The sequence below is a fragment of the Aegilops tauschii genome, chromosome 4, assembly GCF_002575655.3.
Source record: "Aegilops tauschii subsp. strangulata cultivar AL8/78 chromosome 4, Aet v6.0, whole genome shotgun sequence".
NCBI lineage: Eukaryota > Viridiplantae > Streptophyta > Magnoliopsida > Poales > Poaceae > Aegilops > Aegilops tauschii.
Genome location: NC_053038.3, coordinates 428,471,981 through 428,490,063, shown reverse-complemented (window position 1 = coordinate 428,490,063; position 18,083 = coordinate 428,471,981). Strand labels below are relative to the sequence as shown.

The following is an 18,083-nucleotide window of genomic DNA, read 5'->3' as shown; positions in this document are numbered from 1 at the left end:
ATTACCATCAGCAGATGGAAATGCACCAGAATTAGATTTATATTTGGACTCGAATCCAAACAAAATGAGATAACGCGTAAGTTTTTAGTGGGAAAGAGGGAGGAAACAGTCTTTATTTGAGTCTCAATCTAAGTGACAATTGTTGGTTCCGAGGATTCACTCTGTTTTTTTGCACAGTATGAGTAGTAACAGTGTAGCATGAGAGGTCAAGTTGCTACATGGATGGATTCAGTTTCACTGCCTCAACAGCATGCTCCTCTGAGCCAGGAAACTATCGGAATTGAACGCGATAAATGGCGTGTGGACATAAAAATGCTAGACATACAAAGATTTACAGGCTTTTACATGCTTTTTCCATCTAACAACCAATCACAAACCTCCCCCCTGATTTTCAGGGGTGGGCCGTTCCGCTCATCTGTTGGCCAATGAAAACTAACCCACCCTGTAAAAGCCTGTAAACTGTTTGTACGTGTAGCATTGCCGTGTGGACATGCAGCCACGCGAGGTCGGTATCAACACTGCTCGTTCCCTCGTGATTAGTGCTACTCCAATACATCGAGTCTGTATACAGATTTCAAGCCACCGTACACAAACTGGTATAGCTAGTGTATTGCCTCTGACTTCTCCAATAGATGGCCCACAAGCCAGCCTCACGCATTGAAACGAGAGGGGCGTTGATTACACGCCAGCTCCAACTGCTAGCTGCACGCTCATAAATTCTGTGTCATAGCATGTGTGCTCGTAAATACGAATTCAGAAATAACACGAACGCATAGAGGGATAATTACGCTTGAAACAGACCAGCTGAGGATGCGCCTTTTTTGGTGGGCACTTGCGAAATGGGGCAACAAAGTGCCGAAGAGAGTTGCAGAGAGTAGATAAGTAAATTCATTCTCTCTCTCTCTCTCTCTCTCCCATTAGACACTCAACCGAGACACTCTCTGGGGAAACACAAAAAATAGCACGGCAATCAAACACACCATATATAAGCTTTTCTGCACTAGTATAACTGCCGCACATCTTAACAGAAGATTAACATTATCCTCACGGATGCTCTTTGTTGCCATATTTTCCGCACATGCGCATAGATATACATATGCGATTAGTCCATCGATGGAGCAACAAGCTTATTCACGCTCGAGCTATTTATTTGTAAAGTTACACGGCCACTTCAGGATCGGTATTGGGTCGGGCAGTAATGATACCGCCCGAAGACAGTCTCCAAGTTGCACTCTTCCCGCCCGACGATGCCCGCGATGAACTCCCTCGTCAACTTTTTGCATCCGGACATGTCCTGGAGGAGGCTGCCCTTAACCACGCCCTCCTTAGTTACTCTCCCATCCATGAGGACGTGCAGCACCTCGCACCGGCAGAGCTCCGGGACCTTGGACAGTTCGTCGCAGCACCGCCTCTTCTGCCTCTCGGCGGAGAGGTAGTAGCCGCATGTTTGTCTGACCGCGTACCCGCGGCAGGCGTTAAGCGAGTCGTATGTGATCTCCCGCCCTGGAACGCATTGGTCCTTGAAGCTGGCCGACGCCGCGGCAAGGACGGCGAGCAGGATTGCGGTCGAGAGGATGAGCTGGTGCTTGAACGCCATTCTCAACTCGTCCTTTTCAAATAGAAGTAGATGGGGTGTTGTTGGATCTTGGCTGGATGTATTGCATGTTTATATACTGAGAGAAAGGAAGAGCGATAATCGTTGGAGTCCCGCATAATGGAAACTTGGATGTCATGTACGATAAAAGGCTAACTAACTAGAGCTGTTTTACGGTGATTGGGTTAGTACTCGGAGTACTTAGCGGTACTTATATATCTGATCACGTCTGATTTTTATTAGCCGTCCGATCTTGCGGGGAATTAAACTTGATTAAATTTAATATGTTAATTGCGATAAGGGCATAATGGTTCAGGGGGAAATATCTTTTCTTGAACCGATCACCTGAGGACCAGATCCATGTCTACTCGATCCAGATCAGAATCCTCCTCCGATCTATTCGTCGCCGCTCCTGACCTTCTCCGTCCTCGACCTGCCCGGTGAGAGGAATAAATTCATCGTCCTCGTCCTCCACCCAACCAACCCCACCCCCCCACGCCGTCACCGAAGAAGAAGAAGGCCGGATCTGCGCCGGCTGAATCGGCGGCGACGGCGGCGGGCGATCCCATCTCTTCGCGCGTACCAGGTATGAATCCAGTTTATTAGAGTCATCATCCATGCTAGGATAGTACTTGTTGGACGTTGATGATTGGTTTACCTCACATGTCAAACGAGCAAAGTCTTTTCCATGCACTTGTCTTTGCCTATGAGCTATTTTACACCTGCAACATTGATAAACAGAAAGATGTTGATGATTGGTTTCCCTCACATGTCATATGCAGGAAGACATGACGTATGCAAGTGATGAGAGTATGTTCGAGTATCTAAATGTTGTCAGCAAGATGTTTGATAGTGAGGCTCACTAGTACAAAACAGGGCTTTCGTCACAGGGCAATATTCACATTAGTCCCGGTTCAGTCACGAACCGGGACTAATGTGAGCATTGGTCCCGGTTCGTGCGGCTAAGGCATTAGTCCCGGTTCACCTGGGCCCTTTAGTCCCGGTTGGTGCCACGAACCGGGACTAAAGGGTGCGATGCCCATTAGTACCGGTTGGTGGCACCAACCGGGACTAAAGGTTAGTCCTTTAGTCCCGGTTGGTGCCACCAACCGGGACCAAAGGACATGTGCAGCCCGCGTCGCGGCCAAAGTTTAGTCCCACCTCGCTAGTTGAGAGAGCTCGAGAGTGGTTTATAAGCGCTGTTGCGCCCACCCTCTCGAGCTCCTCTCAATTGCAGGCTTTCGGGCCTAACCGTACACTGTGTGCCTGTGGGCCTACTGGGCCACCTGCGGGCCTGAATCCTGGCCCATGGTTGGGTTTCTAGTCGTATTCAGGCCGTGGTGGCCCAGTAGATGGCATTTTTTTTTCTTTGTTGCTTTATTTATTTTATTTTGTTTCTACTTACAACAAATACTTACTGTTGCTATTTTTATTTATTTTATTAAATTTTATTTTTTAATTCTTTTTGCTTTTAGGTCACAAAAATTATAAACTTTCTGTTAGTGCCATTAGTTTTCAAATTTGAATTCTTTGATTTTGTTATTACTGTGTTTTATGATTCTATTCAAAAACAGATTTTGTTATTTTAGTTTCTAACAAAAAAATCTTTATGATAATGCTTTTTTCTATTAAAATGTCTAACAAAAACATTCTTTATGAAAATTCTTTTTGCTATTAAAGGGCCCATCAAACTCTACCCCCCCCCTGGACCGCCTTTTCAGTTTTAGAAAAAACAAAAGAAAATGATGGAAATGTCAAAATAAATAAATAATAAGTTTCCCATGTGATATGTGGTCTAGTTGTTGGGAAAATTAACAAATATGAATTTCGACTTTATTTGCAAAATCTCTCTGGATTTCTTAAAATGGGCATAACTTTTGCATACGAACTCGGATGAAAAAGTTTTTTAATATGAAAAATCATCTACTCGAAAAGTTACATCCGAATTTAATCGGGGGAACCCCGTTAAACATTTTCAAAATCCTCAAAAACCTAACAGAAAAAAGATACGGGGCTTTTAAGATCTGGAGAGGCAAAAAAATTCAAAATTTTTCAAATTGTGGTCAAACTGTGGTCAAACAATGGTCAAACTAATTATTCTAGAATATTAGTGTTACTAAATAATTATTTCAGTTTTTTTGAATTTTGGTCAAATCTGGTCAAACTAATTATTCCAGAAATATTAGTGTTACTAAATAATTATTGTTTTTTAAAACAATAGTTTCAAACTCAAACAGTGAAATGTGTCACTTCATGCTCAAGCTAAATTCCTGAGGGTTAATAGAATTGACATCTTACTATTGTCAGGAAAACAACAAGTGCAGACTTGGAAACGAGGGAGAATAGAACCCGGAAGTTAAGCGTGCTCAGGCTGGAGTAGTGAGAGGATGGGTGACCGTCCGGGAAGTTAGATGATTTGGAATGATGAGGGGTGATTAGAGATTAGAGGATTAATTGAGCAGTGATGAGGGGTGGTGATTAGAGATTAGAGGTTAAAATAATTCAGAAATTTGAAAATAAAAAAAAGTTAAAAAATTCACAATTTTTTTTTAAATATCATAAAATTTCCTTTAGTCCCGGTTGGTAACACCAACCGGGACTAAAGGTGGAGCTCCAGGCTACGTCCACGTGGACGGCCTTTAGTCCCGGTTCGTGTAAGAACCGAGACTAAAGGGGGGAGGCATTAGTAATGACCCTTTAGTCCCAGTTCAAAAACCGGGACTAAAGGCCCTTACCAACCGGGACAAAAGCCCCCTTTTCTACTAGTGGCTGAAGGCTATGAATTCTACAACAAATATGCTCTTGAAAAAGGTTTTAGTGTGAGGAAAAGCTACGTTGAGTGGGATGGATCCAACAAATACATAATTTTAAGGAAAATTGTGTGTAGTCGTCAAGGGTTTCGCGAAGAGAAGCACATGAAAAGAAAGATGGAAGATAGAAAGAGGAGGCCACGAAGTTTAACTCGTGTTGGGTGTAATGCTAAATTGGTCATTACGAGACAGGAGGAAACCGGTCGGTGGTTTGTCAAGGATTTCATCGATGAGCACAGCTATCCTCTAGCCCCACAGGATCTTTCTTGTCTGCTGCGTTCGCACAAACGAATTAGCGATGAGCAGAAAGCGGACATTGCGGAGATGGAAAAATGTGGGATCCGCAAATACCGTATTATGGATATTTTGTGCTTTCAATACGGTGGATTTGATAAGGTTGGATGCATACAGAGGGACATTTATAATTTCTGCCATGCTAATAAGCAGGAGACAATCAGTGCCGGTGATGCTAATACGGTGATCATGCACATGATGGCGAGGCGAGAGCGAGATGTGGATTTTTTCTTCAAGTACTTGGTAGACGAGCATGGCCATCTGAAGGGACTGTTCTGGGCTGATAGTCAATCGCGACTTGACTACGAGGCTTTCGGAGACGTCATTGTTTTCGATAGCACATACAGAACCAACAAATACAATCTGCCATTCGTGCCGTTTGTCGGGTTGAATCACCACCGGAGCACTGTCATTTTTGGCTGTGGTATAATTTCTTATGAAACAAGCCAGGCATACGAGTGGATGTTGCGGACCTTTTCTGATTGCATGGCACAGAAGCATCCGATATCTGTGATCACAGATGGGGACCTTGCAATGCAGAGAGCAATCAGGGTGGTCTGGCCAGACTCAAACCATAGACTATGTATATGGCACATTCAGCAGAACATTGTACGCCATCTGCATGATGACGACGTAAAGGAGGAATTCAGATCTTTCATTTATGATATTTCTTCCATTGAAGAGCATGAGATAGAATGGATATACTTCTTACAACGGAATAAAGTAACCAGTGAGGAGTCTTGGCTGCATCAGATGTATCAAATGAGAAAGTTGTGGTGTGCTCCATATCTTGAGGGGCGTTGTTTCCTAGGATTGAGCAGCAATCAGAGGAGTGAGAGCTTGAACTCTGTGCTACATACGCATCTTGAGGGTAAGATGTCGTTGTTTGAAATGCTAGAGCACTATGAGCGTTGCCTTGCGTCGCGACGGATTAATGAAGCTCTCCATGACGTCGAAGCCTTGCAGTCCGTTCCATTTACAGAGGAAAATGCTTCGCCGCTTGAGAAACACGCCGCAACAGTTTTCACACCTAGTGTCTTTAAGATGGTCTTATGGAGCATAGATGCTGTCAGCAAATGTCAGATCAGAGAGATACTAGATGGATCAGAAGATTCCACTTATATTGTGTCCAAGCAGGAAAGAATGGATAAAAAGTTTGGAGTGTGCATTGAAGAGCAAGGAGGTCTTTTGCACAGGGTGAGTTGTTCTTGCCGTAAGCTGGAATGCGCAGGCACACCATGTTCCCACATTTTTTACATATTGGGGATTTTAAAACAAACAATTCTGCCCAGTTGTTGCGTTCCCACTAGGTGGACTATGAATGCAAAATGTGCATACGCACCTACCAGAAAAAACCAGATGTATGACTATTCGGTAAGCCTGCAGAGGTACCGCGAGTTGCGGAATTGTAGTCACGCCGCAAGTTTCAAGGAATGCCACTCTGATGAGGACTATCACCGTCTAATTATGCTTTTGCAAGCACAACATCATGGCAAGCAATCAAGTTTTGAACAAGCTGACAGCAAGGAGTCAACTAATGCTCAGCATAACACCATTAGGTTTGGCCCGTTGATGCCGCACTCGGAGAAAGTTGATAAGGTTCTGGATCCCGTGCATGTGCCAGGCCGAGGTGCACCGAAGAAAAGGCTGCAGGCAAAGACAAAGAAGTCAAGATCACAGAATATCTGTGGCTATTGCAAGAATCCTGGTCACAATCGACGTAAATGCGCTAAATTGCTAGAGGTACGAAATATGTTCATATTTATTTTTTGCATGTGTTTTACTCATAATTGATGTCCATGTGATTTATTCTATTCTTCTGTGTAGGATCTCGAGGCTGAACTGTGATGTCTACATACAGCATGAACCGACGATGAGCCAGAGAAAGTCGTGTGCCATTCAGCTTTGTGTGACGTGGTCTTTACATTCTATTTCATCGTGACAGTAATTTAGTGAAGTGCGGTTGTACTGCCATGTTACTGTATTAGTTTGACATCTTTCGTTTCCATTTTCTGTGTGTATCATTTGATGTCCAACTTTAAGAATGATGATGTATTTCGAACAGGAATAAGGGCTAGCATGGAGCACTTGTTATTGTCGAGTAGAATAATTTTTGTGATGTATTTCTGCACGCACGCACGGCCGCCAGACGGATCTCCCGCGCGATCCCACGGTCTGCATGGCTCATGCATGGCAGGCCGTTTTCCTACGTAGACCCAAACACCAGCCCATCCGAGGTTGTAGCTCCGGACGGCCCACGTCACGTACGATCTCGCGCGTTGTTCTCGTGTAACTAAAAATAGTCCCACCTCGCCCCTCGACCAGCTCCTTTACCTGCTTAAATACCTTCATCGAGGTGATTTTAGCAAGCGTTGGTCCTCACTGTAGGATGAATATGATTCTTCACCCTTACTATGGTTGTCATGCATATTCATAATCATCATGCATATTCTTCATTTAGAGATCATTAATGACTGACGTATTTTTTAAATAAGCGGGGCCCAGTGGGGTGTGCTTGGAAATATTTGAGAAACCTCCATGCACGTTCATCTTCGCTGCATGCAAATCGGACGGCAGCCGCTGTGCCAGCAGCTGTCAAGGCCTTGATGAATCACTATTCACATGCAGGTCCCCGACTCTTGCATGCAGGTGCCTGGTTTTTGCAGGAAGGTCCTTGGGTCGCATCATTGGTTGAGGAAGTATCTCTAGAGTGTTTCGAACTAACATTGCCAAGGGCATAAAAAATTCAAAAAAATACAAAACCTTGGAAACCTAGCATTGTTTGTGCTAGAGATCATGTGTGCCAAAACTGAGGTGATTTGGAGGTGGTCGAAAAAATGCCCGCATTCCGGAGGGACCATTTTTAAGCCAGTTTTTGAAAAAAGGTGAATTTTTCCACCACCTCCAAATCACCCAAATTTTCTTGTACATGGTGACACACATGTGCCAAACATGTCTATGAAAGAAATTTTTGAAAAAAATTATTTTACAATGCCCCCTTGAGGCATAGACCGATGTTTTCAACAGTCAGTCTAGAGGGCATTATAAATTAAACAAGATTCAAAAAAATACAAAACCTTGGAAACCTAGCATTGTTTGTGCAAGAGATCATGTGTGCCCAAATTGAGGTGATTTGGAGGTGGTCGAAAAAATGCCCGCATTCCGGACGGACCATTTGGTCACTTAAGCCAGTTTTTGAAAAAAGGTGAATTTTTCCACCGCCTCCAAATCACCCAAATTTTCTTGTACATGGTGACACACATGTGCCAAACATGTCTATGAAAGAAATTTTTGAAAAAAATTATTTTACAATGCCCCCTTGAGGCATAGACCGATGTTTTCAGCAGTCAGTCTAGAGGGCATTATAAATTCAAAAAAATTAAAAAAAAAATACAAAACTTGGAAACCTAGCATTGTTTGTGCAAGAGATCATGTGTGCCAAAATTGAGGTGATTTGGAGGTGGTCGAAAAAATGCCCGCATTTAGGAGGGACCATTTGGTCTTAAGCCAGTTTTTGAAAAAAGGTGAATTTTTCCACCGCCTCCAAATCACCCAAATTTTGTTGTACATGGTGACACACATGTGCCAAACATGTCTATGAAAGAAATTTTTGAAATTTTTTATTTTACAATGCCCCCTTGAGGCATAGACCGATGTTTTCAGCAGTCAGTCTAGAGGGCATTATAAATTCAAAAAAATTCAAAAAAATACAAAAACTTGGAAACCTAGCATTGTTTGTGCAAGAGATCATGTGTGCCAAAATTGAGGTGATTTGGAGGTGGTCGAAAAAATGCCCGCATTCCGGAGGGACCATTTGGTCTTAAGCCAGTTTTTGAAAAAGGTGAATTTTTCCACCGCCTCCAAATCACCCAAATTTTCTTGTACATGGTGACACACATGTGTCAAACATGTCTATGAAAGAAATTTTTGAAAAAAATATTTTACAATGCCCCCTTGAGGCATAGACCGATGTTTTCAGCTGTCAGTCTAGAGGGCATTATAAATTAAAAAAATTCAAAAAAATACAAAACCTTGGAAACCTAGCATTGTTTGTGCAAGAGATCATGTGTGCCAAAATTGAGGTGATTTGGAGGTGGTCGAAAAAATGCCCGCATTCCGGAGGGACCATTTTTTGAAAAAAGGTGAATTTTTCCACCGCCTCCAAATCATCCAAATTTTCTTGTACATGGTGACACACATGTGCCAAACATGTCTATGAAAGAAATTTTTGAAAAAAATTATTTTACAATGCCCCCTTGAGGCATAGACCGATGTTTTCAGCAGTCAGTCTAGAGGGCATTATAAATTCAAAAAAGTTCAAAAAAATACAAAAACTTGGAAAACTAGTTTTGTTTGTGGAAGAGATCATGTGTGCAACATGTCTATGAAAGAAATTGTTGAAAACAATTATTTTACAATGTCCCCTTGAGGTATAGACCGACGTTTTGAGCATTAAATCAGGGTGTGTACAACTCTAGCTTGTTCTTGCCAAAATGCAGCATGATGGACAGGCTGCAATGGAAATAATAGTGACAAATGAAAAAAAATGAAATAGACAAAAAAAAGCCCGCCTACTTGCCCGCTTTCACAATTGAATGGCCTGCATACGACTAGTAACCCAATCATTTATTGGGCCAGGATGCAGAGGCCCGCCAGATTGTGAAAACAGGTAGCAAGTAGGCCCCACAGAGCAGGGACGGAGACGGTTAGGCAATGTGCTGCCCGCTTTAGAAAAGAACTTGAGAGGGAAAGTTCAGCCCGCTATATAAACCGGTGCTAGCTCCCCTCGCTCGGCGAGGTGGGACTAAACTCCCTGCACCCCTGGGATGTGCCCGGCGCGAAGCTCGCTTGGGCCTAATTCGGGTGGGCCGTCCCACGCCAGCCTCACCCGCTGGGTCGCTGGATGGACCGTTGGGCCATCTCGTTGTCTGCGCCTGAGGCCTGCATGCATGGGAAGGGCGGCGACGTGGGTTTGCATGCGCGGGTGGCGGACGTGCATGCATGCGAGCGAGGCGATTAAAACCTTGTTTTCACACTTTTCGATTCAACGTGGCAATTAAAACCTTGGTTTCACACTTTTTTGATCCACCCGCATGTATTCAACGTGGCAATTAAAGCCTTGGTTTCACACTATTTTGATCCACCCGCATCTATTCAACGTGGCAATTAAAGTGGCATATGGATCGTTCGACGCGGCTAGTTTGAACGTAAGCGCGGTCGGTTCCCTTCCCTTCCCCTTTCCCTATTTAAACCACCAGCCCTCACCTTCTGCACACATCCATTTGCCCCGCCCTTCTCTTCTTCCCAAACCCAGAGCACTCTCTGAGCGAGCCGCGAGGATGCAGTACAACGGCCCCACCTACCGGCTCCCACCGACCGTGCCGGAGAGACAATATCCGGCCGGCGTCGTCGTGGAGAGCACGCTTCGCGTGTGGGCGTTCTCACGCTGGAGGGGTGCAAGGGGCTTTGACCAGTGGTTCCTCCGTGCGGGCTTCGCCCACCTCCCGGCGGGCTCGCCGGTGATGTTCCGACTGGATGAAGTGCGTCCAAACTCCTGGTCTCCGCCGATAGGGCTCACCGTCACCTTCACCAACAGATTTGATGCGTACTACCTCCTCGGCAAGGTGTTTTCGTGTGGATGCGAATTCATCGCATTCACAACCCACAACATCTTCACAAACTTCGACTGCGTCTTCCCCACCCGTGACGGTATGCACACCCTCCCCTACTACATCGGCGAGGACGGGATGGAGAGGAGCACTGGAGAGGAGGCGCAGTGAAGATGGTGGTGAAGGCCCGGTCTCGTTAGCTTGTCTTGCCCTAGCGTGTTAGGGCAAGTTTTTTATCTTTTAAATATTTCTATTAAATCATGTTGTTGGTTCTACCGTGAACTTTATCTATCCGAACTATGTTATGATTTCTACCCGTCTATTTGATATGTTGTTGGTTATCTGTGTTTTGCTTGCTATTTCTATCTTCTTCCCTTGATATTTCTATCTTATTTGACGTCAAAACCAGCAAGTTTTGGGGTTAGCTCAGATTTCACGCGGCCCACGGGGGTGTGCTTGCGCGCTTGATGGAAAAAATTGGTGTCATTCAACTTAGCCGTTCGGGTAGCAGGGGATGTTCCGTCTGGGAAGACGGATTTTTTCGGCATGCTTGAAATGGACCCAAATTTTTTTTGAAACCCTTGTACCAACATGACAAGCATCCATGCCAACTGGAAATTGTTTTGCGACGTTGTATGGTTTTGTAGGCTATAATGATTACACGTGTAGATGAAAGGCACGAAAAAACAGTTTCAACAAAGACAACATAAATGATTTTTTACAAGTTTTATAGATGGAAACTTCTTTAGATGCAATGCCATCTCACAAACAACTCAGAAACAACTGTATGATTGATCATAAAACACATGCATTGTTGTTCAAAGAACTGTCTCATGAATAAATTGTACCATAATTGCGAACATAGTGTGAAACAGAAAAAAATGTTTGTTTGCAACAAAATAATCCTGGTTTGAAGCTTAAACTGGTTGAAAAACAATTGAGCCTACTCCATATGTTCTTCTGCACTGCCAAAATCCAGTGACCTCTTGCGTTGCGACGTTGGAGATTGCGTCGGGCTTGGCGACGACCCATGTGCTTCAATCTTTTTCTCTTTAACATCAATGTAACCATACAACTGAAGTTGTTCTTGTTCTTTCTCCACCAACTCTCTAGCAAGACCCTCCATTTCTTGGATTCTCACTTGCTGTAGAAAACCATAGGAATTGTATTAGGAAGAACTTAAAAATGACGTAGCCATAAACTAGATGCATGTAACATGTAAAATTTGAACCTCTGGATCAATGTCATCCTCGGGAAAACAACCCGTAGTTCTATTGTACACAATGTACAGGTGACATGTCTTGCTGCCATTCAGATCAGAAAGCATTTTTTCTACATCATCTGGTCCTGCAATCAAGAACATTCCTTCTGGCAGCTTCCACGCAGACCCGGGTAAGAAGTAGTACAGTTCTGCTCCCAGTTTGCAACCAAAAGTATCTCTCATTTCACTCATAATGAGATCGTAGGTCACTTTGGCGGGTTCAAAAATTCTGACTTCTGCCGGGTGTTCATCAAAGTATGCTCTCGGGACATGTGACATCTCATCATCCCTACTAACAAAAAATTTCATGACCAGCACCTAGTATCTCACATCAGAGTTAATACATTCAATGAGTAAAGGGGCAAACATAATTTTTTAAGTGCATAGCAACATTGCGGTGTTGTTACCTGCTTTTGTGGAATGTATCCTTCATGTGGAGTGACTGGGGATTGTGCCATCTCAAACCTTCTCACCTTGTTATGTGGAATGTATCCTTCATGTGGTGTGACTGGGGACTCTGCCATCACATGTTTCTTATCCTGCGTATGAAACGTCGACAGTGGGTTTACACACAAATTTTAAAAGGTCATACCATATCTTGGGTATGGCATCGTTGCGAGGTACTTACAAGGGGAGAATTGAAGATATGTTGTTGGGGTGGAGTGATGTGGCATTGAACGGGTGACTCTATCGCAATGTCTCGAGTGGATGGCGACTGTGCTGTCTCATGATGCTTAGCCTACATACAATCGCCGACATAAGGTTGCCACAAATTGAAGATGTTTGTATCATAGAATACGTAGGTCCTTAATATATACAATCGGTGCGAGATACTTACAGGGGGAGAACAATTGAAGACATGTTGTCGGGGTGGCAAGGTTCGGAAAAACCATGAAACTGTTGTCACCAGACCACAAAAAGTACATCATATCAGAAACTAGTCTTGGCGGTCTAATCCAGATGCATGAAGTGACTCTACGGCGCATAATGTTGGTTAGACTAGCCAAGAGCATAGATATGGACACCCAATCCATTACCATCGGAAAAACGCCAATTCCTATAACAAAAGAGGACGTGCAGTGTATATTTGGCATTCCGATAGAAGGGGAGGATATAGAGCCACATCTGGAAATGCAAACCGACATAGAATTGTTTACCGCCTATGCAAACAATGGGCAAATTTTGATTTCTGACCTTGAAACGGCGATCTGAGCTTCCAAAGCCCCAGACGGCGATTTCCTAAGACGGTTCATTCTGTACGCAATTGGTACTGTTCTAGCACCAACAGCACAACATTATGTGGACTCAAAATTTCTCAACCTTGTTACAGATCTTCAAAACCTTCGGAAATTTAACTGGGGATGTTTCACACTTAATCACTTCTTCAAGTACGTTCACAAGTTTAGAAATCGAGATCACGTAAATCTACAAGGAAATCTAATTCTGCTCCAGGTTAGTGCTAGATCACTACTTAATGTCCTTTAATTATTGTTCTGTTGCATATCTGTATGGTGATGAACTAATTTATTGTGTAGTATTGGTACTGGGAGCACGTGTGTACTGGCCGATTGATGTATGCTTCTAGACACCCTCCATTGATCGCACGATGGGACGAAATGACGGCTACTTTAAGAAGCGATGCTTACGACAAAGGAGGTCTTCATAACGGGCTGGTACCTATCTACAATTGAACTTTCTATATCCGAATTTTTATTTGGTACTAATGGTTCATTATATTTTATAAAAAAAGGCTGTCATGGAAATTTGTGCTCCTCAACGACCGTCTGAGAATTCTAATAATTTTCCAAGAAAAAATGATGAACATGTGCATCAACATGATTCGTATCGAGCACCATCACAAGGACAGCAATTTAGTAGCCAGCAAGTATGTACTCCAAAGACTATTTGTTTTTGCAATATCACAAATAGGTGTCATGGAACCTCATTCATTTAGCTATTGTTATCAACGGGGTTTTATTTTGTTTACACAGATTGACATTGTAGTTGAAGCCATGAATGCACGCTTAGCTGATCATGAAAAGAAGGTAGGCAGGAAGTTAATGGAAATTGAGCACAGATTTGATGTCAAATACCAGACGCTAGGTGAAGACTTGATCGACATGAAGACTAAAACTGGCACTAATCCTAGGTTGTCGAAGGCCGAGGACGAAATTAAAGACTTAAGGAGGGAACTACATGTATGTCATACTGTGCATTTTGTATTTTGTATGAATATGTTCCTTCATGTTCATTATTGTTTGCATTGTTACAGGAATTAAAATACGAATTTACAAGCAACCGACAATCAGTGTCACAGAAAGGAGGTGTGCAGGTGATCTTTATGGCCCAACACGTTAATATCTAAAAGTAACAAACTAATGATGAACTACCTTTGTTCTTTGTAGGATCAAGTCAATGTGTGCAATTCATCACTGACAGGAACTCCTAGGGCTAGCCAATTCACGGCAGGGACTTCGACTACACCAAGTGCAAGACATGTGACGGAAAACAATGAGAAACCACAATTAACTCCGATGAAGCCTGTCTTTGGTAATGATTACAAGTTCACGGATGAGGACATAGAGACATCCGTTTACATTCGCGGAACATACGACCCTGTTGAAATAGCTAGAATCGGAGACATTACCCTCATAGCAGAAAAACTGAAGCGAAATTTGGACGACAAATACATTTATGGTGATGTAAGCCCATTATACTCTAGTCTACATCATTACTGCAACAACTTTCTTATTATTGTATGATTGAAAATTTGGCAGGTTATTATGGCATATGCTCGCATTAGCCAAATTGAGAATGATACTACCTCAATCATATCCCCTGAAGAAACCGAAAAGCTGTTACAAATGAAGGGGGTGGTTCCTGTTGGACGTGCAGCCTCATGGTTAGCTCGTGTAGCAGAAAAATTTGTAGGGCGCCGAAAGGTACATGTTTTCCTCACTTTCATAGTTTATGTACACACTGTACACGACAAATTTCGGTTCTCAACCCAACCCAAATTTTACTGCAGGTGCATGTCCCACTGAATGTACACCAAAACCATTGGATGCTAATGATGTTTAATTTTGACAAAAAAGAAATTCAGACTCTGAACTCCATGAATTATCATTGCGAGAAGACCAAGGAAGATTCTCTTGTAAGTGTTCTCTTGCTGCCTCTTTTGATCCGCATGGCACATGAGCTCCCAAAGTACCGTAACCCTATGTATAACTCGTCGTACCCTAGGTGGACTCGATTCAGTTCTGCATCGACGAAGCTGTCAAGAATGGGTTGATATCACCAGCTAAGAACATCAATTTTGCCGAATGGACCAAAAAACGCTATGAGAACATACCACAACAGACCGATGGGTACGCATGGCCTCATAAATTATTATTTGCCTACACGAATAAGATTACTGATCTTTAACTAAACATCGCAGGACTTCCTATGCGGTTTGGACACTGCAGTACATGTTGTCATGGAACGGGGATGAAATGACCGATATTTTCAACCAGGTAATTGAATGCCTAATTTACATTTGTACTTTGTTTAGCTTGAAAGCTATGCTGATGTAAGTGTCGGTTATCAAATATAGGCAAGGATAGATATTTTCAGGTGGAAAATATGTACAGCCTTACTGCATTCAAATTGCAACACGCTTCGTCTCGAATCATATAAGTTCCCCATAACGGTTAGTGCTACATCAAGAATATATCATTTATTTCATAAGTCTCATGATTAGAACTAACGCAGCACTCTCTCTTATACAGAAGGAGGTGTACGATGCCCAGCAAGCAGTTCTACCTGATGGTTCAGAAGACGACGTACAATTAGTCAACAATCCTGATGGTTCCAACGAACCCGACACATCCAACTCCCAGAAGGATACCGGTGCACCCAACTCCCCCAAAAGTGGTGCACCCAACTCCCCAAAAAGGAAGAGAGCACGTGGACGCCCGAGAAAGCTAGTCAATCCCGAGGAAGCAGCAAAAACAAAGAGTCTTAAAGAACTGAAACTTAAATTTGACAGCAAGACCATAGCCAACCAAGTGTCTTCGTTACCATCACGGTCACGTAGAGAGCATAAACCAGCACCAGCTTTATTGAGCCCATTCAAACACAAATAGGTAGCATCAATTGATCATCAATTGATAAATGCTCATGCTCATGCTCTACTTTTAACATCATTTCATACACGTTTAGTTCTTATCAGAAAGTGGAAATAGGTACTTTTGGCAATCATGAGCATCCTCTACTTATAGCAATATCTAATGCATCATCAGTACAAAGCTTGATTTGGCAATAGGTGGAATCGGCAATCATTTGCATGCTTTAATTTTGTGAAGCTATAATCATGCTGAGTTATACACTAAACATAATCATGCCAAGCTATAACTACCATAGTCATAAACCAGGCTTTTCTTAAGCACAGGTGCTTATTTGTACAGGGTAGACGCATAACTAGGCGTCTCTCCTATAGAAATAGGCACCGGTGCTTCAGAAAAACCCTATTTATTTTTCTAAGCACCACCCTAAGCATCTAGCATTGTACAAGGCTTAACATACATCACCAAAATAGTATTAACAACTTGGAACACTAAACCAGAGTAGCAGCAAACTCTTAAGATAAACGACATAGGTTCAGACACACCATAGGACATCAGTTTTAGAGTCGAACAACAAAGAAACATAGATAACATAAGAGGACACGGCGGTCCTGGGGCAGCAGCAGCACTCTAGCAGCACATCACTTCTCTCCCTTCTTCAATGGAGGTTGTAGGGCTCATTGACTTTGACAATCTCGAGGAAGCGTGCGTAGGCCGCATGTTTAGCCAGAGTACTGGCCTTATGGTTCTTACCATGTCCATTGCCAGTGCTGAAGGCATGCTGGACCATGCCATCTATGCCGCCACCGATCACCTTGCAACAGAAAGGGCACCCAATCTTGCCAAAGAAACGGTACTTGATCTTGCCAGCAATCAGATGCCTCAGGGTGTAGCGGCTCTTACTGTGCCTGCTGTCCATGCCGTAGTCCACGTCGTCGTCATCCTCCTATGAATTAGTGAATTAGTACACATAGAAGAACTCAGCTAATCTATTATGGTACATTGCCTTAATTACAATGTTTTCAAAGTACACATGTGTAACATGGCAACTATCTATTTGCTAGAAATAAGGCGTATGTGCACATACATAATTGAGCCAAAGAAATTGACATGCATAAATATGGACGGTGGAATAGTTGCATTTATAGATTAGTGCACAAGTAGTACATAATTAACACATGAAAGACTTCATGAACTGGCTTGGTTTAATGATATTTGATACTTGTTACAGGTGTAATTCTGATTGGAATCAGAAAAATGGCTTCATTATACTCCTCCATGTTTCACACAAGGGGGGTTTGTTCTATCTACTGGAATGAAGAAACCATTATTCTTTTTGACAGCGGCAATACTGCTTCTCCAACATTGTTAGACCCTGATAAGTTTCAGAAGGAAATTGGTAAAGGAGCTATGGGGTGTCTCACTGCTCACATTGATGAGAGATGTGGCTGTGATCATCTAGATAATATACTGGGGAAAATTGGCTACATGAAATGTTTTGATTTTGTGTCAGCCCATAATTATTAAGGGAGCAATCACTTCCTTTGCAAAATGGAAATCTGTACAGAATTTGCAAATGGATCATCTATGAACATGTGTGCAAACTGATCATCTATGAACATGTGTGCAAATTAATTCATCTACATAAACTAAAATGAATCGGGAACTGCAGTATTTTGACACTGTCCTGGGGAAGCCAATGGAGAATCCTGCCATATATCCATTGTTTAACCCACTTTTTTCATTAATGTATCCCTGCCATGAACATTTTCTTGTATTTGGGTTCATTACCCCACTTCTTTCATTAATGTATCCCTTGTGAAACTTATGCTCATCTAGTTAACAAGACAAACCCCAATACCATGAAAAAAAACAGAGTATCTGCTGGAATCAGAATGTGAATCAGATTTAAAATTCCACATCCAACATGAAGATCTATGCTACATCCCTACAATCCTACATACGTACAACTAGCATGCCCTAATGAATTTGATGCTCATCTAGTTAACAAGAAAAACCTCAATGCCATGAAAAAAACCAGAGTATCTGCTGGAATCAGATTAAAAAAATCCAGATCCAACATGAAGATCTATGCTAAATCCCTACAATCCTACATATGTACAACTAGCACGCCCAAGTGAAATTGATGCTCATCTAGTTAACAAGAAAAACCCCAATGTCATGAAAAAAACAGAGCAAAAAACAGAGTACTACCTCAGATAGCTCGTCGATGGCATCCTCGTCGAAGTCGCTGCCCTTCCTGCAATCTACGTCGAACTCCTTTATGGCGTTCTCCTCGTAGAGCTCTTCGATTTCGTCATGCACCTTGCGCTTAAGCCTTCTCATCTCCTCCTCCTCCAGATCTTCCCCGACCTTCTGCTCGCCGACGGGTGCCTCCACGGCTGCGAT

At 42.8% G+C, this 18,083-nt stretch overlaps 1 protein-coding gene across 1 annotated transcript; it reads right to left on the bottom strand.

The window, feature by feature from the left end:
* Positions 1–1,019: 1,019 nt before the first annotated feature.
* On the bottom strand, positions 1,020–1,611 carry LOC109757616 (trypsin/alpha-amylase inhibitor CMX1/CMX3). Its single transcript, XM_020316440.4, has one exon. It carries the CDS (start codon positions 1,595–1,597, stop codon positions 1,172–1,174), a length of 426 nt encoding a protein of 141 aa, XP_020172029.1. The 5' UTR covers positions 1,598–1,611; the 3' UTR covers positions 1,020–1,171.
* Between the last annotated feature and the right edge of the window lie 16,472 nt (positions 1,612–18,083).